The sequence below is a fragment of the Aedes aegypti genome, chromosome 2 (genome assembly GCF_002204515.2).
Source record: "Aedes aegypti strain LVP_AGWG chromosome 2, AaegL5.0 Primary Assembly, whole genome shotgun sequence".
Taxonomy (NCBI): Eukaryota; Metazoa; Arthropoda; class Insecta; order Diptera; family Culicidae; genus Aedes; species Aedes aegypti.
In genome coordinates, this window is record NC_035108.1 from 460,444,543 (window position 1) to 460,471,475 (window position 26,933).

At 41.4% G+C, this 26,933-nt stretch overlaps 1 protein-coding gene across 1 annotated transcript in view; it reads right to left on the reverse strand.

Annotated features, from left to right (window-relative positions):
* The window catches only part of LOC5569706 (TBC1 domain family member 15), a 29,355-nt gene extending 17,726 nt beyond the window's left edge, over positions 1-11,629 (reverse strand). Inside the window, exon 1 of the mRNA XM_001658636.2 lies at positions 11,245-11,629. Coding sequence (XP_001658686.2) covers positions 11,245-11,268 — 24 coding nt within the window. The 5' untranslated portion in view covers positions 11,269-11,629. The remainder of the gene's footprint in view (positions 1-11,244) is intronic.
* Between the last annotated feature and the right edge of the window lie 15,304 nt (positions 11,630-26,933).

Below are 26,933 nucleotides of genomic sequence, written 5' to 3' on the forward strand. Positions count from 1 at the left end.
TTTGAAAGCGTTGTCCTTGCAAGAATGCAATCAGCTCTCGATTACACGCTCTCCTGGTGTCTGAAAGAGAAACTGGGGATAAATCCTTCAAAAACTACGATTGTTCCTTTCACAAAGCGCAGAAAGGTACAGCTGCAACCTCTTTTCCTTAATCAAACACAATTGGTTTACTCAAATGAAGTCAAATACCTTGGCATTACGCTTGATGCTAAACTCAATTGGAACACACATCTTCAAAACATGGTAAATAAAGGTCTCAATTCTCTGTGGGTCTGCTCAAAGACCTGTGGAAAGAAGTGGGGCCTAAAACCTAATATGATCATGTGGATATATAAAACCATCGTTCGGCCTAGAATAACCTACGCTTCCCTTATTTGGTGGCCAAAAACAAGCGAGGTTACGGCTAGAGCCAAGCTGAACAAAATCCAACGCGCTGCGTGTGTCGCCATTACTGGTGCAGTTCACAGCGCCCCTTCATTCGCACTAGATGCAATGCTTAATCTGCCCCGGCTGGATCAATTCATAAAGCTGGATGCTGAGAAAAGCGCCTTCTGCCAGGTGATTTGGTAGTAAAAACGAAATCCTGAAGCAAAGAAAGCACAACACAAAAAAGTTATGTATTCATATTACGCTTGATTTCTAATCACTACTTTTTCGATCCAGTTTCCTAATTGCAAGTAATTTATGTTTTTCATTATTTTCCATACGTTTTGACAGTTCACTGACTACCATTCTTCCATGCGCTTGTGTTTGAAATTTGAGAAATTTGAGAATCCAGCGTAGCGCGATCAGTGAAAGGAATACACACATCAGTGTCGCCGCTAGGCGGCCAGCACAGATAAACTGAATGTTCGAAGGATTGTTGTCTGTACTTTTTGCCACTGGCGCCAACTGTTAGCGATTAAGATCAAAATAAACAGTCGTTACCCTATTATGACATACCATATACGGTGTTCGTTCATTCCTTCTCGCCAAGAGTGGCAAGAAGGTGGACCGAGTATTCCTCCAGGCTCAATCAAATTATACACTGATGGATCGAGAATGAACAATCGTTCTGGATCTGGAGTGCACGGACCAAGAACCAAAATCTCTGTCCCTCTCGGACAGTGGCCTACAGTTTTTCAGGCTGAAGTGTATGCTATCATTGAATGTGCCCAGCTCAGCGTAAAGAGGAATTACAGAAATGCCACAATCTGTGTTTTCTCCGACAGCCAAGCAGCTTTTCATGCTCTGGAAGCTTACACTTTTAACTCAAAATTAGTGTGGGAATGTGTTCTTGTAATTGTAATTGTAATTGCTCAATCCACACCCTGGCAGACAATTATCCGCCCATCTAGACACGGGCTGGGTGAGGACCTACCAAGCCTCCCCCGTTAACATGTCCTATACCGTTTAGCACACCGGGATCTTCCACAAGCAGGCGCCGGAATTAAAGCGGTCCCACAAGCTTCAGATACATTAAATAGATATAGTCCCTCTGGCACTAAACCGAATGGCGCCCTCCGCTTCACCACTAGTACTGCTTCCCCACACGCCAAGCACAATATCGAAAGTAGCGCGTTGTATAGCAAATACAGTACACCACCTCCGACACTATGCCAAATGTACAGGAAAAACAGCACCAGTAAGAAAGCGGAAGGCGCACCACTCGGTTCAGTGCCAGAAGGACTATAAGTATAACGAAGAAGAAATGAAAAGATAGTAGAGTTGGTTCGGTTATTTGATTGCTGAAACGAAAAAAACAGAAAAAACAGAAACAAAGTGTTAACATTAAAACGGGGTTTCATAATTGATAAATGTATCGATAGTTTCTCATCTGTTACGTTTCCTTATCGTAGCGCTGTCGATTTTTTCCATCTCCAGGGTGTTCGTCTCCGCTCGAGCAATGAGGACCATGATGAAATGAGAATATAAAAATGTGAGCATTAGTGTTGATCTAGTAATAGATTAATTTAAACTGCTTTTCATGTGCTAAGTAACTTGTAAACTCCTACTCAATTATGTTTTGTTGGCCTACACGTTTTATTTAGACACAATTTTTATTTAGAAAACAATTTGGATCCGAGATTTTAGGTGCAGATTGAGCATGTTTGATAAAACAAGCATCCTGTTTTCAGTTAAAGAATGTTCAAGAAGTTGATGATTCTGTTATTTATACTGGCTACATACAAGAATCTCAAAGCGGCTTATGATAGCATCGACCGCGAAGAGCTATGGAAAATCATGGACCAGTACAGCTTTCCCGGGAAGCTCACAAGACTAATAAGAGCAACGATGGACGGTGTGCAGAATAGCGTGAAGATTTCGGGTGAAAATTCCAGTTCGTTCGAATCCCGCCGGGGACTTCGACAGGGTGATGGACTTTCGTGCCTGCTGTTCAACATCGCGCTAGAAGGTGTCATGCGGAGAGCCGGGTTTAATAACCGAGGTACGATTTTCACAAGATCCAGCCAATTTGTTTGCTTCGCGGATGATATGGATATTGTCGGCAGAACATTTGGAACGGTGGCAGACCTGTACACCCGCCTGAAACGTGAAGCGACAAAAGTCGGCCTGATGGTGAATGCGTCAAAAACAAAGTACATGCTGATAGGCGGAACCGAGCGCGACAGAGCCCGCCTGGGAAGCAGTGTTACGATAGACAGGGATACTTTTGAGGTGGTTGATGAGTTCGTCTACCTCGGATCCTTGTTAACGGCTGATAACAACGTTAGTCGTGAAATACGGAGACGCATCATCAGTGGAAGTCGCGCCTACTATGGGCTCCAGAAGAAGCTGCGGTCGAGAAAGATTCACGCTCGCACCAAATGTACCATGTACAAAACGCTTATAAGACCGGTGGTCCTCTATGGACATGAAGCATGGACCATGCTGGAAGAGGACCTGCAAGCACTTGGAGTGTTCGAACGAAGGGTGCTTAGGACGATCTTTGGCGGAGTACAGGAAAACGGTGTGTGGCGGCGGAGAATGAACCACGAGCTCGCTAGGCTCTTCGGCGAACCCAGTATCCAGAAGGTTGCGAAAGCCGGAAGGGTGCGCTGGGCAGGGCATGTTGCAAGACTACCGGACAACAATCCTGCAAAGATGGTGTTCGCGTCGAATCTGGTTGGCACAAGAAGGCGAGGAGCACAGCGAGCGAGGTGGCTTGATCAGGTGCAACAAGATCTGGAGCACGTGGGCCAAAATCGAAGTTGGAGAGACACAGCCATGGACCGAGTAAATTGGCGTAACATCGTTAACGAGGTTTTATCAAATTAAGTGATGTAATACCAACTAAATAAATAAATAAACATACAAGAATTCACTATTGATGTAATATATGGATATTGAAAGTTCCAACGCGCGATTATAATACTTCAGTTTTCGTGCTGTTGTATTGGTGTAAGTAGTGGGAAACCAATCAGTTTGGTGATTCTAACGGTAACAAATAGCAACACGAAAGGAAAGTTGATTATCTATCATCATTATGATTTCAGTTCTAATTTCATGATCCGTTTAATAAATTCCGCGTATGATTCGGCAATTTTAACAATTTATACATGTGTATTCGAAGAAAACAGACTACGAGCATTTATTACCTGTTGCAAGGTTCCTAAGTGATCAGATATTTATCATTTTCTACAGCCTAATTTAATAATACCTACATTGGGTTGTAACAAAAATTTGATCTTGGGATGTTGATTTGCCTCTTAATCATAGTTTCGACAATAGTCACATGCTTACTATCCCTTATGGCAGTGTTGTTGATTCTATTGTCTATCGCTCATCAGTTTCGCGCCACCCGGCAGGGACTTGGTCCTATGTACCCAATACTCTGCTGTGTCTTAACTTCACGCAATACATTCTTTAGATGTGTGATACAGTTTGCGGAATATTATGATTTATCACTTCGTTCAGATGGAAAATTCTGTTATGGTACCATATTCACATATCAGATAACTCCCACCTGGAACGATGTAATACATCGGAGACATGTAGATTCAGATGTATGTATACGATCTATGCCTAGTTCGGCTCTGATCGACAGGCAATCAGTGTATTCAGTTTTTCAACTAGCTTGAAGCGATGAACGTTTCAAGACAAGCTCTCCACTATATCTGCTAGCAATCACCGGTCGTCGATAGACATTTCGGTTCTTTTCTGCTAAAGATAGATCCGATTGTATGCCAAAGACTATGGCTCATGCTTTTCAATACAGCTGGAAAAACAAGAACTACACCCAGCACCAAATAGTACGTAACTATGAGGCGGACCGGAAGGTTTGATGAGCAATCCCCACCAAAATTAGTGTGGGAATGTGTTCTTGCTCTAAAAACCCTAGCCATCCGCAATCGAGTTAAACTATATTGGATCCCGGGGCATACGGGTCTAGAGGGTAATGAAATTGCCGATGAGCTAGCCAGGAATGGATCGGCCAATACATTCATTGGTCCTGAGCCATTCTTTGATATGTCAAACTGCTCTCTAAATATTGAACTGAACAGCTGGTTGTCCATTCAAATTACCGTGCACCCCCGCTAATTTGAACGGTACCTCATGCAAACCATCGGGGTACATTTTTAATTTGAACATCTAGTCACCCTAGAAACGTGTTTCTGGTTACCTCTTTCACTGTTTTGTTTTCATTCTGCGTTCCGTTCCACAGCGTTCCATTGCACTTTACTCCGTTCCATGAGCTAAATGACGTTTGAACCATTTTTAATCTGAACGATGTGCAAATTAGGGGGTACAGATTAAAAAGTGTTCAGATTAACCCTCTCTTTCCCATGGTAGCACAGGTGGATCGATTTTCAACGAACGCTAGCTAAACCGAATTGGTACGAATAGCTCAATAATAATTGGAATAAATTTATACGCTCATTTGTCTCATCACACATCAAAATAAGTGACCTAGGAGTCAAACTATTGAAAACAATCAACTCACTATTAAAAAACAATCAAATTTTTTTATTGTGGTTTTGAATAATATAGCTCATTTGGAACAACTTTTGTTCAAGCACTTTTTTTAGAAACGCCATTTTGATAGTTAAATTGTCGAACAAAGCTGTGGGAAAGAAAGGGTTAAATGTGGTCAAACCAGCGGGGGTACCCGGTATATCCAATTGGAAAACAGTTTCCAATGCAAATCAGTCCAAAAGATTCGTCACAATTAATTCGAAACAAACACAAAAACTAAAACAAAGGGACCTCAGCACCTACACCGGTCTAATAACTGGACACTGCCCCAGCAGATACCATTTACAAAAGATCGGAGCTATCCAAAACACAAATTGCTGTTTCTGTAGCGAAACGTGCGAAACCTCTCAACACCTTCTCTGCTTCTGCAGTGCACATATACAACGAAGGTCCAAAATATTTGAAAAGCCCTTTTTGGAGCCAGCCGATATTTGGAACGCATCTCCCAGGGAAGTGGTCGGCTTTGTCAGGCTGATCGTACCAGATTGGGGGAATCACAATGCTGCAACTTAGGACTTCTGCCCATCAGTGACAGATGGCTAAAAGTTCAGTCACCGCGCAAAGTATTCCGGTGGCGTTCTCGCCACTGAGGGTGCAAAAGCAAAAGGGTATATCACAATAGTTCTGAAAAATGGACGTAGTGATCTCACAAACGACAGAAGAAAAAAAAAGTTATCTAAATCCTTTACGACTTTCATCTCTCATGAGAAGGAGCCGTGGCCCCCCTGAAGTCTGATGGCTATTTACGCCCATGGCTTAAATAGCTCAAGAGCTCAAGAGACGACATGATTACTACAGGGAGGCAGAGAGGCACACTCGTATGGTAACATATATATTGAGCTTTTTCGGTAATCCAATGTGCATGATTATTAAATTAATTAACTCATTACGCGTGGTAAAGCGCTCGTCTAGCATACAAGAGTCCTGGATTCAAATCCTAGCCGAGCACGTGGATTTTTTTCATAATTTCACTCATAATTTATCCATCTTTACCATGCGTAATAAGTTAATTAATTTAATAGCCATGCGGATTGGATTACCGAAAAAGCTCAATTTATGTGTTACTATAGTAAAAAGTGCTATTTTTCAGCCCTGTTTAATAACGGTGTTGAAAAGTAGTACTTTTTCTTTCCGTTTTGGGAGTTGATCAAATTGCTTTGGATTGAGATCCTTTTTGATATAATCCTTGATAAACTTTCAGTCAGATCGATGACATGTTATTTCTGCAGAAACTGTAAGATAGCTCTTTTAAACTTCTCACTAATCACCAATAACAAAATCTTTAGTGGATACTGTATGGGTTCGCTGACAGTTTTCATTCAAAATTCTAAGCGAATGATTCGAGAATCGAAAATGATAATTCATTAACTCATTACGCGTAGTAAAGATGGATAAATTATGAGTGAAATTATGAAAAAAATCCACGTGCTCGACAGGTATCAGGTATCAGAAGGCCGGCTCCAAAGGCACGTTCCCCACCAGTTGGGAGATTTGTGCCATCGCCATATTTGAGCCTATTTCATCATCTACCCGATAGGAGAGGAAAGGGAAGGGAAAGATGGGAGGAAATAGGAGTGGGGTCCCTTGAAGAGGGAAGATCGCATAAGCGAAATGAGAGCATGTAGCTCCATACCACAATGGGTTCGAACAGCGCCCTAAAAAGGGCACTGCAAAACGCATAAGCGTAAAGAGAGCCTATAGCTCATTACCACAGCGGGTTAAGAATAACAGGATGTCCTGAAGATTCAGGCTTCTGTATTCAGTTTCACTTAATAAGTGTTTACCAAGTAATTGGAATCGCATTTGCGCAAAAACTGGACAGTTACATATCAGGTGATACGAAGTTCCATAATCGGAGTCACAACTATCACACACAAATGAGTCAGCACGCTGAATATTTGCCATGTGATAGTTGAGTCGGCAGTGGCCTGTCAACGCTCTGACCAAGAGACTGCAATTCTGCTTTGATAGATTTGTTAAATACTTCGCTACCCTTCGAGATGGCTCAGTATTGTACAATTTTGTTTGACGACATGACTCCAAACTATTCCAATATTGCTTGTGCTGAGTTGCCGCCCAAGAGTTTATCTGAAGCTTCACCCAGCACTTCGAAATTGGAATAGCCGGCTCAGGACCAATGAAGTCATGCGATGCTCCATCGCGAGCTAGCTCATCAGCCAATTCATTTCCAGCGATGGAAGAATGGCCAGGTACCCATACAAGGTTAACAGAGTTGACTGAATTCAGTTCCTCAATTTGAGTTCGACATGCGATAACAAGCTTCGTCCTTGAGTTGGCCGAAGCGAGAGCTTTTATAGCAGCCTGACTATCTGAACAGAAGTATATGACTTTACCCATTACGCGCTGTTGAAGTGCTGATTGCACTCCACACATAAGAGCAAATATTTCCGCCTGAAAAACGGTGCAATTTCTACCAAGTGAGTAAAACTGATTCAGCCTTAGCTCACGAGAATATACTCCTGCACCAGCTCTACCTTCAAGAAGGGAGCCATCAGTGTAACATACTATGTTGTTTGATATACTTCTTTCCAAATAGCCAGACGTCCACTCTTCCCGTGAAGGGAATTGTGTGATAAATGTCCTGTAAGGAAAGTGACAAGCAATTGTGAGATCACTTGGAGCAAGGACAATTTTGTCCCAATTCACCAAAAGTGGAAACAACGAAGTGTGTGTAGATCTACGATTTACTGGATTTTTCTCCAGTAGATCCAGTACCCATAAACGGTAAGAGCAAGAAAGTGCTTCTTGTTTAAGATATATGTGTAGTGGCGCAACGTCGAAAAGGGCCTCGAGCGCTGCTGTGGGAGTTATAGAGAACGCACCAGACATCGCCATCAAGCACATCCTTTGGAGATGGCCCAATTTTGATTGGATTGTTCTCACTTCGCCCTTTTGCCACCACACAAGACATCCATATGCCAATATTGGTCGAACAACTGTTGTGTAAATCCATTTGATATATTTGGGTTTGAGGCCCCAAGTTTTACCAAAGGTTCGCCGGCATTGGCCGAAGGCCATACAAGCTTTTTTGACTCTGAAATCAATGTGAGCTTTCCATAAAAGTTTGGAATCTAGAATGACTCCGACATACTTTACTTGATCAATCACATTAATCTCAGTGCCAAAAAGACGTAAAGGTCGAATTCCATCGCGGTTTCGTCTATCCGTAAAAAGAACAATAGATGTTTTATTCGGGTTAACCGAAAGGCCATATTGGCGACACCAACTCTCGACTACCTGAAGAGCACTTTGCATCAGGTCGAATAGGGTGCTTATGCACATACCAACTATCAAAGCTAGATAGTCGTCGGCAAATCCATAAGTTGGAAAACCGCAATTATTGAGTTGCCTCAATAGCGTATCTGCTACGAGATTCCACAAAAGTGGTGACAAGACTCCCCCTTGGGGGCATCCGCAAACACTCAATTTTCGAATCGCTGCTTGACGCAATGTCGAGAAGAGATGTCGGTTTTTGAGCATTTGATGAATCCAATAGGTAATCATTGTAGGTAGCCCATGGTTTCGTGCGGCTTCCAATATGGCATCGAAAGACACGTTATCAAAGGCACCCTCAATATCCAAGAAAACACCCAAGCAGGATTGCTTCTGAGCGAATGCTTTCTCGATATCGTATACAACTTTGTGTAAAAGAGTCACAGTGGACTTTCCAGATTGGTAAGCATGTTGATTCACATGAAGTGGCATGTTTGCCAAATAAACATCACGGATATGATGATCGATAATGCGTTCCAGAGATTTCAGAAGAAAAGAGATCAGACTGATTGGTCTAAAACTCTTCGCTTCTTCATACGACGCACGTCCTCCTTTTGGGATAAACTTTACAGTAATATCACGCCAGGATTTGGGAATGTACCCGGTAGCAAAACTGCTTACAAGTAGCTTTTTCAAAACATGTTTGATAAACTCAAATCCCTTTTGGAGCAGAACAGGATAAATCCCATCCGCTCCTGGAGATTTGAAAGGAGCAAAACTATTAAGTGCCCATTGAATCGATTCAGTAGTTACGATACTGCGAGCCGAGGCCAGAGACTCGTAACTACATGAAAAGACATTTGGTTCATCCGTAGATGCTATGTCCACACATCCGGGGAAGTGTGTATTGAATAAACATTCTAAAACTTCTTCATCGGAAGGAGTAAAGTCACCATTAGGTAAGCGAATTTCGTTCACTTGGAAATCCTTAGATTTTGCAAGAATTTTGTTCAACCGACTGACTTCACTCAAACTGGAAACATTTGTACAAAGGTTATTCCAGCCGGATCGTTCAGCAGAACGAAGAGCCTTCTTGTAAGCCTTGCGAGCCGACTTGAATGACTCTGATCCAGCTGAACGGCGTCTGTTCCAACTCCTTCTACATTGTTTCCTGAGTCTAGTCAGATCGGAATTCCACCATGGGGTCCCTCTTGTAGGTCACCAACAGAAACATCGATTGTGACAGCACATACATCTCTGGTAGTTAACTCAGAAATGAGTGTAGCAACGATTGCTTTATTAACGAGCACGCATGCGCGGGGCATGGAGCGCGAGTTTGCCATTTCAAGCTTGCTAAAAGTAGCAAAAACTGGGTCCACAAGGTTACCTAGATAGAAGTTTCCTCTACGAAAGTAGGGTTCTTGAACTAGCGCCACTTGGGCTGCACCATTTTGCATGAGTCTGCAAAGATTGATCGTTGCTGTTCTTTTATGCTGAAGATTGATCTGAGCTAACCTAACCGTAGCCACTACCCAAACTAGGCAGGATTAAGCTTTTTGCAATCTCAGCACGAAAAAGACCAGCAACGAAAAAACCAGATCGGTATCTATTTAAAGTCGCCAAAGGCGAAAGAGCACAGAACACACTGTGTAAAACGCATAATGCGAATCCATATAGGTGATAATTTAAATTAAATGTCAACATATTCATAATCCCACCCTTATTAAGCCTCAGGATAGAGACTGAAGAAGGGCAGCCGATTATCTCGGAGAAACACAAGGTCACCTGCACCATTGCTCCGGGTAGCACAGGAAGGACTCAATACTGTGGAGGGCGCCCTGGTACCCCACAGGCTCCGTTAGCGGTTAGGTTTTATTTAGACCCCCCTAACCATTCATTCCTAGGCACGGTACGCATCACACCATAAATTAGGGGTCACCTGTGAGGTGGACTTTTACCACCGGGACAGGCAGTCCGTAGTGTTAATTCTTAGCCAGTTGAAACAACCGCTACCGACACTACGCGGCTATCTAGGCTGCTCGGGAAAAGGAGGTTAATATTGATCATTAACTCTTGACGTGCCCAAGCAGCCGATAATAAACTTTCAGTCAGATCGATGACATGTTATTTCTGCAGAAACTGTAAGATAGCTCTTTTAAACTTCTCACTAATCACCAATAACAAAATCTTTAGTGGATACTGTATGGGTTCGCTGACAGTTTTCATTCAAAATTCTAAGCGAATGATTCGAGAATCGAAAATGATAATTCATTAACTCATTACGCGTAGTAAAGATGGATAAATTATGAGTAAAATTATGAAAAAAATCCACGTGCTCGACAGGACTCTTGTATACTAGCTAGAAGTACGCGTATCAGGACATAAAAACTGTGACTTTTGAAACAATTTTGTATTTTTGAAAAATGTTTGAAAAATCGAATTATGTTATAACCTACAAATGCGTGAGTCTCATTTGATGTGTAATACAAAAATTTGTTCATTTTATATTTTTCTACAGCCAACCTGTCACTGAAGAAGAGGCTGGTGGTATTGAAATAATGTCATACATACCTGTTTTTCCGTTAGTTACACGGAAAATATAACAATGTTCCAGGCAACAATTAAAATATTCTTATTTTCAAAACTCATTTTTTTATCGTCAAAAATTAATAGCCAGAAGAGGCTTCAAGAAAAAATGAAAATGAATAGGGATGTTCATAAATAAAAATTAGAAAAATCCAAAACCAAAATTTATAAATTTGTGAATAAAACTAAATTATTACCCAACACGTATTTAGATCGATTATAGATAACGAAAAATTATATTTAGATCGAAAATAAAAATATGGGTATTAATTTGTTTTTTTGATTCTCTTTTGGTTTCTTTGGGAGACTTGATACATTCCATCAGACAACAGAGACTTGCATTGAAAAGTAGTGATCATATCTCTTAAAAGAAACCTGCTACCAGCCCTGTAGAAAGCGCTATGGCTCGCGGAAGCTTCGAAGGCCACCCTCGAATCAATGCTTAGCACTAGCTATTCCGGAACTTACCTCGATTGCGTTTTCGTTGTCCATTGTTTCGATGCGTAATTCTCCGTGTTTCCTCTCTCTGGGAAGTCGATGGCTGACGACACCTTCCTTGGCAAAGGCGAAATTACTCACGCCACTTTATTACTCCAGCTGCTTCCTGCTCGTTCGAAAATTCGTCGAATCCCTTCGGACTGCAACTTCAGCAAATTTTCGCACCCTATGTCCAACTTCTGATTCACTGGTCGTTTCTTCGAGTTGGATGTTAAAACAGGCGAATGTTTACACTGAATATCGTCATACTGGGGCTACTTTTTTTCCTGCACAATAAAAAATCAAAATGGGAGTGTTTTTCACACCAAGTCGCAGACAACACAAAAGACTTCGTAATCAAAATATTTTCGTTACGTTTCCTTTTTGCTTTCTTTTGTTTTGCTTTACTTTTGACATAAAAAACGAGCAAAACTGTAAGGAGCAGTGCAGCCAGATTTTGTTTTTCTATTTTGTAAGTGAAACTTCCGGGAAAATTTGCGATCAGGGCCAAATCACGTGGATGAAAATATGCCAATTGGCTAAAACCCGATGTAGGGTTTTTTTGCAAGGGGGAATTTGTAATCAGGCCCCTGAGAAGGTACCCGGATAAAAATACAATAATAAAAAAAAACAATATAACGTAATGTAACAGTACCATTCAGAACACTGGAAATACAATACAGTATTTTGTAAAGGGCACATTCACATATTTCATAACGTTGAAGGGGGTGGTTGGGAGTCTTCAAGATGTTACAGGTCATACAAAATTCGAAATATATTCTTACCCGGATAAAAACGTATCATTCAGTGAATGGAATAAACAATTAATGTACAATATAACGTATTGGATACAATAAAGTGTATTGTAATTGAATGTCGAAGCAATATTATTCTTGTTTGGATATACAATTCAAAAACAATATAATATATTGTAACAGAACATTGTATTGTTTTTAATTGGTTTTATACCTTACAATTTTGGTCAAATTCCTATTTTCGCGTAAAACAACTGTTGCTTTTTTCTATGAAGCTTTGCTGAAAGAAATAAACAAAACAAGTTCAGAAAGCAAGAAATGTTGGGTGAAAAATATTCAAAAAGTTAAAATAAGTAATTTTTTAGAAGTCACTTGACATTAGCTGTAACGACGAATGCAACCATGATACAGTTCGTTGAATTGTTTTTGTATTGTACAACAATACACGAATTGCTTATCAAGACAATACATGAACAATATATCGTATTGTATTTTCAAAATGTTTGTATGAGAAAATATCTATATTTGTATTGTTACGATACTTAACCACCCATACATTATATTGCAAAAATCTCATATACCATACAGTGAACTGTTCAAAACAATATATTGTACTGTAATTGTATTGTCATTTTACATATACTGTATTGTATTTCCAATATATTGAATGGTACTGTTGCAATACGTTATATTGTTTTTGTATTGTATTTTTTATTCGGGTACAACAGTAGCGCAACCAGGATTTGTTTCTAAGGGGGGGGGGGGGGTTACAAATTTCAAAATACTTTTTGAAAAGACATGGATTTGTTTTGCATTGTAAAATGAATAAAAAAATACAATACATTAGTGGTACCGCCAAGGGTACCGATCTTGTTCTGTGTTGTGCTATGTTTTGCATTTATTTATTTTTTAATGAGAATGACTTCGAGAATAATTGTTGAGCGCAGCAATTTTCAATAGAAATCATTGCACATTGGTCCCAAAGCCATATCTAGGAAGACAAAAACAATTGCGCCTAAACCGTCAATTTTAGATATATGGTGTCTTCGGCAAAGTTTCTCCATATTATTCAGATATTTTTTTCAGAGATGTGAAATTAGGGTGCCCACATTGTTTACGAGATCAGCACATAAACTTTTTTGCTGACGCATTTAGGACTACACAAAGTTCTACAATGTTTTAGAACAACCGATTTGGAGCAACTTTGCCGAAGAACCCAAATTTCTATCTTCGAGTTAAGATTTTTTTTTAACAAAACAGTTAGGGTGGTACTGAAAAATCAGTTTTTTCTTGATAACTTCTCATGCGATAATTTCTCGCAAAAACTTTGTTCCGAGCACTTTTATAACTTTTGATTGCGCAACTTTTTGCCGAAGAAACTACTGTTCTATCTCTTATGGTTACAGAGTTATCAAAAATTTTCTTCGAAAAAATGGTTGTTTTCTCCAAAAGGCGCAAACGGATTTTCAATCTTTTGTCGGCATTAGAAAGATAATCTTTTTCTCTGTTTATGGTGAAAAAACTGTACCACCCTAACTTTTTTGTTAAAAAAAAATCTCAACTCGCAAACCATAAGAGATAGAAATTTGGGTTCTTCGGCAAAGTTGCTCCAAATCGATTGTTCTAAAACATTGTAGAACTTTGTGTAGTCCTAAATGCGTCAGCAAAAAAGTTTATGTGCTGATCTCGTAAACCATATGGGCCACCCTAATTTCACATCTCTGAAAAAATGTCTGAGAAATATGGAGAAACTTTGCCGAAGGCACCATATATCTAAAATTGACGGTTTAGGCGCAATTGTTTTTGTCTTCCTAGATATGGCTTTGGGACCAATGTGCATTGGCACTATTTACTTGGGGCCCGTTCACAAATTTCATAACGCTGAAGGGGGTGGGTGGGTGTCCTCGTGATGTTACGGCTCATACAAAATTTTTAAACTATTCATACAAAAGGCGTTACGAGGGGGTGGGTGGGTGTCGAAAATGTCCATTTTTGGCGTTATGAAATTTGTGAATAAACCCGTGAGCTCTCGCCGAGCGGTGTCACGTGCGCAAATTTGCTGGTTGAAAATACTGCCGTTTGATTTTGCTGGGAACAGCTGATCTTTGTTTATATTTTCAACCAGTAGTGTTGGTGACATGTAACGTGTATGTACTCGAACGCAGAAACCACTCTAGATCAGAATTTGAAAACTAAACTGCCGGAAGACTTATTCTCGTGTAACTTTTCAAAACGGCCTATCTAAAAATTCACACATTTCGAGTAAATCGAGCTTGAAGGTTGTAAAAATATATTTTGAAACTGTATCAAAATGAAACAATTTTTCCCCACTGTGTTGCTTGTAGAGGGAAGCAGTGTAATAGAGTTCAACGTATGGAATGAAATTTTGTCAATTTATTTGGAAATTACACTGAAATCTATAAAAAACATCAGATAGGACGTTTTGACCAAAAATATGTATTGCTGTTTCCATTTGACGTGCAAATTTTGACTAAATGTCCTCCAAATGCGGTAACACAAACCAAACAAAGGACTCCTAGCAACGATTATCTAAATCACCGCTGACCTAGATAGAAAATCTTATATATGACATCGCATTTCTTGTGGAAAATCTTACCGCGTTTGGTGTTCCCGCATTTGATATTTGCATTTCAAACGCACATAGAAATACATAAGGCGTAGCGAACGGGAGCGCAGACCTCCGGGTAAGTGGAAAGACTATCTTGTTGGGAGAATCTTTACTGCCGTGCAATATTCTTCAGATAATATTGTCGCGCGCCCACCAAATCGGAACGCGCGTGTGGGACACGCGACGTGTGACTCGTTCCCGACATAACTGTCATAATGACATGTGTGGCGCTGCATTCTTACGATGTTTATGAACACAGCGCACCATTCAAATATCAGTCGCGACGCTTAGAGATTAAGAAAAATATATTTAAAAAAAATGGTTTGTCCTTATTTCAGTCGGATCCATAATAACTTGTTGCCTTATCCACCTGAGACGTTTCGAGCGATTCATGAAAGCGATTCAAGAAGAATTGATGTCGCTCCGTACGAACAACGTTTGGAAATTTGTGAAATGTCCCAGTAACGTTACTCCGTTGAAGTCGAAGTGGATCTTTCGTGTAAAAGAGGATGCAAATGGAAACCCCGTTCGTTATAATGCCCGCTTAGTTGCAAAAGGTTTTCCTACAGCAGGCTGGCATTGATTATGGAGAAACTTATGCACCAGTCGCGAAATTGGCTACCATCCGTACGGTGTTGGCAGTTGCGGTTTATAGGAAAATGCATACCCACCAGCTTGATGTAAAAACAGCGTTTCTATATGGTGACCTGAAAGAAGACGTATGAAAAACTGAATGAAATACTAATCAAAAATGGGTTCACTCGATCAAGACATGACTATTGCCTCTACACTAGAAGCACAAGCAATCGAAGAATTTACGTAATTATATATGTTGACGATTTGTTGTTGGTGTTGTTGGTAGCGAACGTCAAACATGATCTCAAGTGTCAAGGTTCATTTATGGACCCAATTTTTAAATTAAAGTTTAAACATGATATAGCCGTTATTTGAGCGGGAAAAATAGCTAAACTAGTTGCAGTGAGATGCTCTTTTGTGTTCTTGAATAAAAACAAGATTTCATTAAACATTTTAGGACCCAATTGAGAAGGATACTACTCTGGTAACTGAATCAAGAGATTGTCCTGGTCATCCATATCGCGAACTGTTGGGAAGTTTAATGTACTTGATGCTTTGCGTAAGACCTGACATTTGTTATGCAGTTGGTTACCTGGGCAGATTCCAGCAGAAACCACAAGACGTACATTGGCAGATGCTAAAAAGAATTGTTCGTTATTTGAAGGGAACAAAAGCTCTAGTACTCAAATTCAAGCCAAGAAACAATGAAGTTCCATTAACAGGTTACGCTGATGCTGATTGGGCGTCGGATAAAACAGATCGAAAATCTGTAAGCGGTTATGTATTTGAAGTATACGGTTCTGTAGTGTCCTGGAGCAGCAAAAAGCAGCAGATTGTTGCAACATCATCGAGTGAAGCTGAGTATATAGCTTTAAGTGCTGCTACATCTGAAGGCCTGTGGCTGAAGGGAATTTTGGAAGATTTAAGGGAGATCGATGAAAAAGATTCGTTTGTTATTTTTGAAGACAATCAAGGTTGTACAGCAATGTCCAAGAATACCGAGTGCAAACGTGTCAAGCATATAGACATTAAGCACCATTTTATTAGAGATCATATAAACAACGGTACACTGAAGGTTGAACCTATTGGGACCACCGATCAATTAGCAGATATCTTCACTAAAGGTTTGGATGCTGGACGCTTCAAGATTCTGAGGTCCCGTTTAGGATTGGCCGATTAAGAGGGGGTGTTGGTAATCATAGTAATCGGCAAAAAACTGACACAACCCTTACAACAACTTTTTCTTATTATTCGTTCTCTGACTCTCAACCAATAAGGAAGTCAATAAAGCTCATTAGTCGTTAACCCTCAAGTTATTTTTATTACAAAAAAAAGCGATGCAGTTTTGAACATTGGTCATTTTGTTAAGCTTTTAATAGATTAATTTGTTGTTAATATATCAGAACGAGTGTTCTAGTGTGCTGCTAAGTGGTGCAACGCAAATGATTTGCAATGATAATCTCAATTTGTTTACATTTGTTTCTTAGGACGTTTTGAAAAGTTACGCGAGAATTGTTATACTTGGGAAACTCAAAATTGTTTGGTCAAAACTGTTGCTGGCTTTTGTTAACATATTTATTTTTATGTTTGTCTAGTTTTTATTTTTGCAAATATAATTTAATCGATGAAATGAGCCATAAGGGCTTGTTCACAAATTTCATAACGCTAATGGGGGTGAGTGGGTATCCTCATGATGTTACGGCTTATACAAAATTTGTAAAATATTCATACAAAAAGTGTTACAAAGAGGTGGGTGCAAGGGGTGGATCACTTGTTCAATGCACATTGGATGTACATCTGTTTGCATCAAATCTCGATTACTTTTTCAAATCGACGTAAGTAACTTTCATACGGTTTTGAGAAAATTAATTCAGAAAAATCACAACCTGTTTTCTAAAACTGTTTAAAAAGAAATCACCTTTTTAACATTTTTTCGATGTGTACATTGTTCAAATTTTGCATACACTGAGCCCGCATTCAAAAACTAGGGAGTTCCTTTGATGATTTCACATAAGAATTTTATGACAAAATTATAAGCCGTTTTATTCAGTTACTTGCGACGTGTTTGTACCAGTGTAAAATCGACTCAAGTAGTGTTTTGTTTTGATTCGTGGTTAAGTCACTTTGTTTCTCCATACAGTGGGGCGGCGAAAGTAGCGGTTAGGTTGCGAAAGTTGAAAATCTTACTTTCGTCGTTTTGTAAATTCGGAAATTAAACGATCTAAAAGTGAAAAATCGAGTTGGTTTAGAGCGAAACGTGTAGAATTTCGTCTGCGAAACACGTAGGATCGATAAAGTAAGTTTGTATACTTTTTTGACTTGAGTCTATATGAATAAGTTTTCGAGAAATGCATATTTTGGACGTTCACATCAACTTAGCCCTGGCCCGTTGTTGCCATATAGCAACGCACCATTGTTTGTTGTGGAAGTCTTGAAATTGTTTCTAACAAAAACAAGCTTTCTCTGATACTATGCAATTAATCGCAAACTTTATTTGTTTCAGGTTATCAAGCAGCTGTTTAAAACTGTTAATATATAAAATTGGAAATAGAAGCCCGACTGATGGCGCTCAGGGATCTTTGAGCCATTGGGCATCTGATTTTTGAGGATATAATACATTTGTTCAAGGAAGATCATGGCGAACAATATAGGGGATAAAATAATGGCTTATCAGGAATAAATTGTCCTTCGCTCTCATAAAAGCAGTGCCCTTTAAAATCAGGATTGATTGGAACATCCTTTTCGATCAACCAACGGTATATGCGACCAATCCGTATCTAAATGAAAATCTTTAAAAAATGACCACATCCAGGGTCTTCCGGAGATCCCGAACAACGATTGTTGTTGAGGTGTGGTTTAGTAAAGTGAAAAATATTATAATAAAAAGGTTCGAGTCTTCGTCAATTCAATTTATTTCATGACCTTACAATCATCCTTCCATAATCCACAATCGTATTGAAAAATATAGTAACACAGCCATTTTTGATCCTAAACAGACATACAGCTATCCCTTCAATCTGCCGTCTAGGAATTATAAGCTTCGAAAAGAAAACTATTTAAATATTTACTATCATGGACAGGTTTGCTTCCTAGTTGAGCACGCGAACAATCTGCTAATGTGTTTCGCACTCCCCCGTAGCCGGCGTCCACCCTGTCGTCAGCCTTATTGTCTAAAAGGGGATTTAAAATGAATTAGTTTTCCAAATGACGATATCCAAAACTGATACAAGGTACTTGCTAAAAAACCCGTTTTAGTCCCTCTTGGAACTGTTTTGGATGAGGAGGCAGCTTTTCTTGAGTTTATGGAAGATAAAGTTTGACACTTCGAAAAGGACAACAGTTAGCTGGAGCAAGCCATGAATTAAAAATTTGCTGAGTGTGCATTTAAATGCATTTCAATGCATGAAATTATTCTGATTTATCAGATGCATCAGAAGTGATCCACCTCTCCTTGGGTGGGTGGGTGTCAAAAATGGTCATTTTCAGCGTTATGAAATAAATGAATGAGCCCTAATAGAAAAAATAGTATTTATACTTTGTTGAACTGTAAATTTCAAACAGATTAAAGTCGAAAAATGCATAAAATCACATAATGCGTTAAAAATAAATCTGATTCCATAGTCAAAAATATATCTAGAGAGATTCGCGATAAGGGCCTATCTGACAAATCAATAACAATGAGAAAATAATCAATGAAATTCTCATGTACAATTTTAAATCCCAATTGGAGAAAATATACTCAAACTTTAACCTTTTCACCTTAATGTGGGCAGAACCACTGCACGCGAAGCGAACTAAACGGAAAAAGGAACCGAAAGGGATTTCACTGAGAATAACGAACACGAGACACGTTCGATTTAGGAAAATATTTAATTCGCGTGTTTACTTTACAAAGTACAGGTTGATAATGAAAAACGGAAGTTCACCGCGCTACTTCAGTGCGCTTTATTTTGTTTCTGTTAGGTTGGCAATAGCCCACTGCTAAAAGTATGGATGATCAGCAGCAAGGTAGTTAGATGAAAGGGAGGTAGACGTGTTGCCAACTCCCACACTCCTCCTCAACACGTATATCGAATCTCCTTAGTTCGACACTCCGAGTTGTTCCAGCAGTTGCCAGAATCGTGTGGCGCCCAACGGTTTTGTGAGCGCATCTGCTGTCATTTGCTCCGACGGACAGTAAAATAGCTTCACTTCACCTCGTTCGCTCAAATCCTTGATAAAGTGACGCCTTGTATCGATGTGTTTGGAGCGTTTCGTTGCCCGCTCCGCATGGACAAAACTCAGACAACTTTGATTGTCCTCGAAGACCGTTGTTGCTCCACGCTGTTGTTCACCAAGATCCGCCATTAATCTCCGTAGCCAGGTCAGTTCTTGACAGGCATCGCTCAGTGATATGTATTCTGCCTCCATAGAGGACAGGCTTACGCAGGATTGCCGACGGCTGACCCAGGCTATAGGTCCACAACCTAAGAAGAAAACAAATCCCGTAGTAGAACGTCGGCTTGCCGGATCGCCGGCCCAATCGGCGTCCGAGTAGCCAACAAGGTTCCATCCGCCATCACCAGGTCCAAACTTCAACTTCATCTCTTTGGTCCCCTTAAGGTACCTTACGACTCTTTTGGCAGCTTTCACAAAATTTGTAAAATATTCATACAAAAAGTGTTACAAAGAGGTGGGTGCAAGGGGTGGATCACTTGTTCAATGCACATTGGATGTACATCTGTTTGCATCAAATCTCGATTACTTTTTCAAATCGACGTAAGTAACTTTCATACGGTTTTGAGAAAATTAATTCAGAAAAATCACAACCTGTTTTCTAAAACTGTTTAAAAAGAAATCACCTTTTTAACATTTTTTCGATGTGTACATTGTTCAAATTTTGCATACACTGAGCCCGCATTCAAAAACTAGGGAGTTCCTTTGATGATTTCACATAAGAATTTTATGACAAAATTATAAGCCGTTTTATTCAGTTACTTGCGACGTGTTTGTACCAGTGTAAAATCGACTCAAGTAGTGTTTTGTTTTGATTCGTGGTTAAGTCACTTTGTTTCTCCATACAGTGGGGCGGCGAAAGTAGCGGTTAGGTTGCGAAAGTTGAAAATCTTACTTTCGTCGTTTTGTAAATTCGGAAATTAAACGATCTAAAAGTGAAAAATCGAGTTGGTTTAGAGCGAAACGTGTAGAATTTCGTCTGCGAAACACGTAGGATCGATAAAGTAAGTTTGTATACTTTTTTGACTTGAGTCTATATGAATAAGTTTTCGAGAAATGCATATTTTGGACGTTCACATCAACTTAGCCCTGGCCCGTTGTTGCCATATAGCAACGCACCATTGTTTGTTGTGGAAGTCTTGAAATTGTTTCTAACAAAAACAAGCTTTCTCTGATACTATGCAATTAATCGCAAACTTTATTTGTTTCAGGTTATCAAGCAGCTGTTTAAAACTGTTAATATATAAAATTGGAAATAGAAGCCCGACTGATGGCGCTCAGGGATCTTTGAGCCATTGGGCATCTGATTTTTGAGGATATAATACATTTGTTCAAGGAAGATCATGGCGAACAATATAGGGGATAAAATAATGGCTTATCAGGAATAAATTGTCCTTCGCTCTCATAAAAGCAGTGCCCTTTAAAATCAGGATTGATTGGAACATCCTTTTCGATCAACCAACGGTATATGCGACCAATCCGTATCTAAATGAAAATCTTTAAAAAATGACCACATCCAGGGTCTTCCGGAGATCCCGAACAACGATTGTTGTTGAGGTGTGGTTTAGTAAAGTGAAAAATATTATAATAAAAAGGTTCGAGTCTTCGTCAATTCAATTTATTTCATGACCTTACAATCATCCTTCCATAATCCACAATCGTATTGAAAAATATAGTAACACAGCCATTTTTGATCCTAAACAGACATACAGCTATCCCTTCAATCTGCCGTCTAGGAATTATAAGCTTCGAAAAGAAAACTATTTAAATATTTACTATCATGGACAGGTTTGCTTCCTAGTTGAGCACGCGAACAATCTGCTAATGTGTTTCGCACTCCCCCGTAGCCGGCGTCCACCCTGTCGTCAGCCTTATTGTCTAAAAGGGGATTTAAAATGAATTAGTTTTCCAAATGACGATATCCAAAACTGATACAAGGTACTTGCTAAAAAACCCGTTTTAGTCCCTCTTGGAACTGTTTTGGATGAGGAGGCAGCTTTTCTTGAGTTTATGGAAGATAAAGTTTGACACTTCGAAAAGGACAACAGTTAGCTGGAGCAAGCCATGAATTAAAAATTTGCTGAGTGTGCATTTAAATGCATTTCAATGCATGAAATTATTCTGATTTATCAGATGCATCAGAAGTGATCCACCTCTCCTTGGGTGGGTGGGTGTCAAAAATGGTCATTTTCAGCGTTATGAAATAAATGAATGAGCCCTAATAGAAAAAATAGTATTTATACTTTGTTGAACTGTAAATTTCAAACAGATTAAAGTCGAAAAATGCATAAAATCACATAATGCGTTAAAAATAAATCTGATTCCATAGTCAAAAATATATCTAGAGAGATTCGCGATAAGGGCCTATCTGACAAATCAATAACAATGAGAAAATAATCAATGAAATTCTCATGTACAATTTTAAATCCCAATTGGAGAAAATATACTCAAACTTTAACCTTTTCACCTTAATGTGGGCAGAACCACTGCACGCGAAGCGAACTAAACGGAAAAAGGAACCGAAAGGGATTTCACTGAGAATAACGAACACGAGACACGTTCGATTTAGGAAAATATTTAATTCGCGTGTTTACTTTACAAAGTACAGGTTGATAATGAAAAACGGAAGTTCACCGCGCTACTTCAGTGCGCTTTATTTTGTTTCTGTTAGGTTGGCAATAGCCCACTGCTAAAAGTATGGATGATCAGCAGCAAGGTAGTTAGATGAAAGGGAGGTAGACGTGTTGCCAACTCCCACACTCCTCCTCAACACGTATATCGAATCTCCTTAGTTCGACACTCCGAGTTGTTCCAGCAGTTGCCAGAATCGTGTGGCGCCCAACGGTTTTGTGAGCGCATCTGCTGTCATTTGCTCCGACGGACAGTAAAATAGCTTCACTTCACCTCGTTCGCTCAAATCCTTGATAAAGTGACGCCTTGTATCGATGTGTTTGGAGCGTTTCGTTGCCCGCTCCGCATGGACAAAACTCAGACAACTTTGATTGTCCTCGAAGACCGTTGTTGCTCCACGCTGTTGTTCACCAAGATCCGCCATTAATCTCCGTAGCCAGGTCAGTTCTTGACAGGCATCGCTCAGTGATATGTATTCTGCCTCCATAGAGGACAGGCTTACGCAGGATTGCCGACGGCTGACCCAGGCTATAGGTCCACAACCTAAGAAGAAAACAAATCCCGTAGTAGAACGTCGGCTTGCCGGATCGCCGGCCCAATCGGCGTCCGAGTAGCCAACAAGGTTCCATCCGCCATCACCAGGTCCAAACTTCAACTTCATCTCTTTGGTCCCCTTAAGGTACCTTACGACTCTTTTGGCAGCTTTCCAGTCCTGATCCGTTGGAGAGCTTGCTTTCCGCCCAAGAAGTGATACGCTGACTGCCACGTCGGGTCTGGCATTGACGGCGACGTATAAGAGTGCACCGACAAGACTACGGTACAAAGTTATATCTGCAAACGGTTTACTGTCACCTTCGGATCTTATGTAACCCGCATCCATCGGTGTCTTCGATGCCTTGCAGTCTTCAAGATTGAAGCGCTTCACCAGTGCCTCAATGTAACTCTTCAGCCGCAAGCTGTACACTCCTTCCTCGAACTGAATGTCATAGCCAAGGAAATGCTTTACCGCTCCAAGGTTGACTATGTCCAGCTCTTTCTTCAGTGTTTCGTAGACCTCGTCGATCTTCGCTCGATCAACGCATCCAACCAAAAGATCATCGACGTAAACAAGCAAGAATATTGTGGTCTGCCCATCACGTCGAGTATACAAGCAACTGTCGGACTGACATTGCCGGAATCCAAGCTTGACTAGTACCGCATGAAGAGCCCGATGCCAACACCGAGCCGCTTGCTTGAGTCCATATATGCTCTTGATGAGGCGGCAAACGAGGTGCTCCTTTCCTGCCACTGCGTACCCGGGAGGCTGGCGCATGAAAATTTCCTCCTCCACCTTCCCGTGCAAATAAGCCGTTCGGACATCAAAATGTTGAAGGCTCATTTTGTTCTTTCCCGCTACGGCCAGAAGTGCTAACAAGGTCTCATGACGCGTAACCGGCGCGAAAACATCCAGGTAGTCAACCCCGTAACGCTGGGTGAAACCCTGCGCTACCAATCTTGCCTTGTGCTTGATGACGTTCCCGTTTTCGTCCCGCTTAAGCGAGAATACCCACCGTGAACCTATTGCCTTCTTTCCATTTGGCAGCGACACAAGTTCCCATGTATTGTTCTCCTCGTGCGACCGCATCTCGGAATCCATGGCGTCCTTCCATTCCTTCACTTCCACTGCTTCGCGGTAATCTGCCGGCTCGTCCGCGGCGCACTTAGCAACACTCACTACAAAATCATTCAGACGTTGTGGCAGCACACCCCTGGTTCGCCTATCCTGTCTTCGCAATTCCTGCTCCTCCTGAGCGTGACCGTTGTCGCCTTCTGCAGCATCTTCTTCTGAACTATCATCAGCACTGACGAAACCTTCGAATTCGAAACCGCTAACATCACCGTTATCTTGCACCTTGAAGGTCGGCCGGTGTGGCCTTACTTCTGCTATCTCCTTCTTCGATGAGCTCAGCGGAATTTCGATTTCACTATACAAATCCGCAACCGTGGAAGACTTATCAGGCTTCTTCTGCATCTCCGAACCATCATTCAGCTCCAGAAATTTCGCGTCCCGACTAATAGTGATGCGGTTCGTCGAGGGGTCGAGGAAACGGTACCCCTTATGCTCCTCCGAATACCCAACGAATGTGAGTTGAATAGCCTTGGGATCCAATTTAGAGCGCCGCGCATCTGGTACCCGCACATACGCCGAGCAACCAAACACTTTCAGGTGCTCTACGTCCGGCTTACGATCCATCCATAGCTCGTACGGCGTTTTGCCAATCACCCGCGAAGGAACGCGATTTTGGATATACGAGGCCGTCATCACGGCTTCGCCCCAATACTGCTTGCCCATGTTGGCATCTGCCAGCATGCAAATCGCCATCTCCTGGAGTGACCGATTCTTACGCTCGGCCACCCCATTCTGCTGCGGAGTATACGGTGTAGTGTATTCCGCTTTGATTCCCTCTTGCTGATAAAACCTTCGCAGCTCCCGGCCGATGTACTCGCCACCTCCGTCCGATCGGATGGCAACCGGCTTTCTTCCAAAGAGATTCTCACAGCGACGCACGAACTCCTTAATCTTCCCGATGGCTTCATCCTTGGTCTTGAGCAGGTAGACGGTGGTGAAACGGCTGAAGTCGTCTATCAAGGTCATGATGTACCGGTTTCCCGATGGAGTAGGAGTTTCCATAGGTCCACATAAATCCGTATGGATTAGCTCTAGTGGTCGTTTCGCTTTCCGTTCGGTCACAGGGGGAAAAGGTTTCCTTGCTAGTTTCCCCTTCAAACAACATTCGCACGTAGTGCGAACACCACAATCGGATAATTTAAAGCCACTTACCAGATCATCTCCTTCCATCCGGCGTAAGACATCTGGGTCACGATGCCCCACACGACGATGCCATGTGTGCTGGCACCGGTCGCTATGCTCACCTTCAGCCTTCAGCGATCTCTGCTGAACACGCAGCCGATAGAGACTGCCGACCTTGTCACCGACCACCACCGTCTCACCAGCGGCGTTCCGTATGGTACATTCCGACGCACCAAACACCACTATGAAACCTTTCGCTGCTAGCTGACTCACTGATATTAGGCCCCCGTCCAGCTCGGGCACAAAAAGCACGTTTTTCAGCGTAATTTCCACTCGGTCGCCACGTCCGTCTTCACCAAAAACAACACCATCGCCAATTCCGTTCACTTTTGTCTTATTTCCATCGGCTAGAGTCACTTTCGATTCAACACTTGTGCGCAGCGAGTGGAAAAACGCACGATCACTTGTCATGTGCGCCGTAGCGCCACTGTCAATTACCCAGCTGGCCGACATCGAATCACCAGCCATGAAACACACCGCACTGTTTACCCCCTGCGCTTGCTTCGCTTTCGGATTGTCTTCCTTCGGCCCTCGCTTTTTACCGAAACCACCACTACTGGCACTGTTGCTCTTCGCGAGCCACTTTTTGCACTGCGCCTTCACATGACCGGGTTGTTTACAGAAAAAGCACCGCCGCTCTTCTTTACTGCTTTCCGCGGCCATCTTCATCGCCTTCATACTCTCCGAAAGCGACGTACCCTGCTGCTGCCGCTGCCGGAATTCATCCAACAGCCGAGTTTTGACGGAAACTACCGTCCAATCAGCATCAGCCCGGCACTGAAGGGTTTGCACCAAAACACGATACGATTGCGGAACACTTTTGAAAATCATCGCGATTTTCAGAGACTCTTCCAAATTCTGGCCCGCGGCGGCCAATTTATCGAACAAATCTTCCATTGCCTACAAATGTTTGTCCATATCATCACTTTCCGCCATGTTCGCACCACACAATTGTGTCAGGTAAAACACTACCGTCGACATAGTGGCTTTTTCGTGGTGCTCCTTGAGAGCAGCCCACATGCCACGCGCACTTTCCGCAACTTGCACAATCTTGAATTGGCTCTCTTCCAAGAAAAGCCCAATGTTTGCACGAGCCTTTCGATCGCGAGCTAACCAATCCGCGTCGGCTTCTTCTGGCTTTTCCTGCCGGATCACGTCCCACAGGTCTTCTTTCTCGAGCAACCACTCCATTCGCTGTTTCCACGAACCCCAGTTGCTCGAGCTCAACTTCGGGAATGAAACTTTGGCACTATCCGCCATTTTGCCACTCGCGCGAAAAATCACTTCACCGGATTTTCACTCGCGACGAGCACACGCCAAATCAAACGCACAATTCTCAATCCTTTCCGGGTTTTCCGCACGCTGGGCCCATTACCTGTGGGCAGAACCACTGCACGCGAAGCGAACTAAACGGAAAAAGGAACCGAAAGGGATTTCACTGAGAATAACGAACACGAGACACGTTCGATTTAGGAAAATATTTAATTCGCGTGTTTACTTTACAAAGTACAGGTTGATAATGAAAAACGGAAGTTCACCGCGCTACTTCAGTGCGCTTTATTTTGTTTCTGTTAGGTTGGCAATAGCCCACTGCTAAAAGTATGGATGATCAGCAGCAAGGTAGTTAGATGAAAGGGAGGTAGACGTGTTGCCAACTCCCACACTTAATACACATTTCATAAACCTAGTTTTTAAATCCTCATCAATACCACACACATCTCCTACAATTCCCCTAGCTATTTCGTACTCAAAAAATCTTTAAAGGTTTCGCCTAAAACGTACTCGAGAATGCCAGTATCGCCCAATGTTATGAGCCTATAATCGATATTATTTTCAGTGTCGTCTGTCACTTTGCGCCGTGTTTACATTCTGGTTTCAATTAAGCCCGCCATGTTCGCCTTGTTTATTTTTTGTTTGCAGTGTCGCCGTTTACTCTCGCCGTGTTTTGATTTCGATTTCAGATGCGCCCATCACTTTGATAAACAAAAACACAGGCGTAATCAATAAAGTGTGTTGTTTTGCA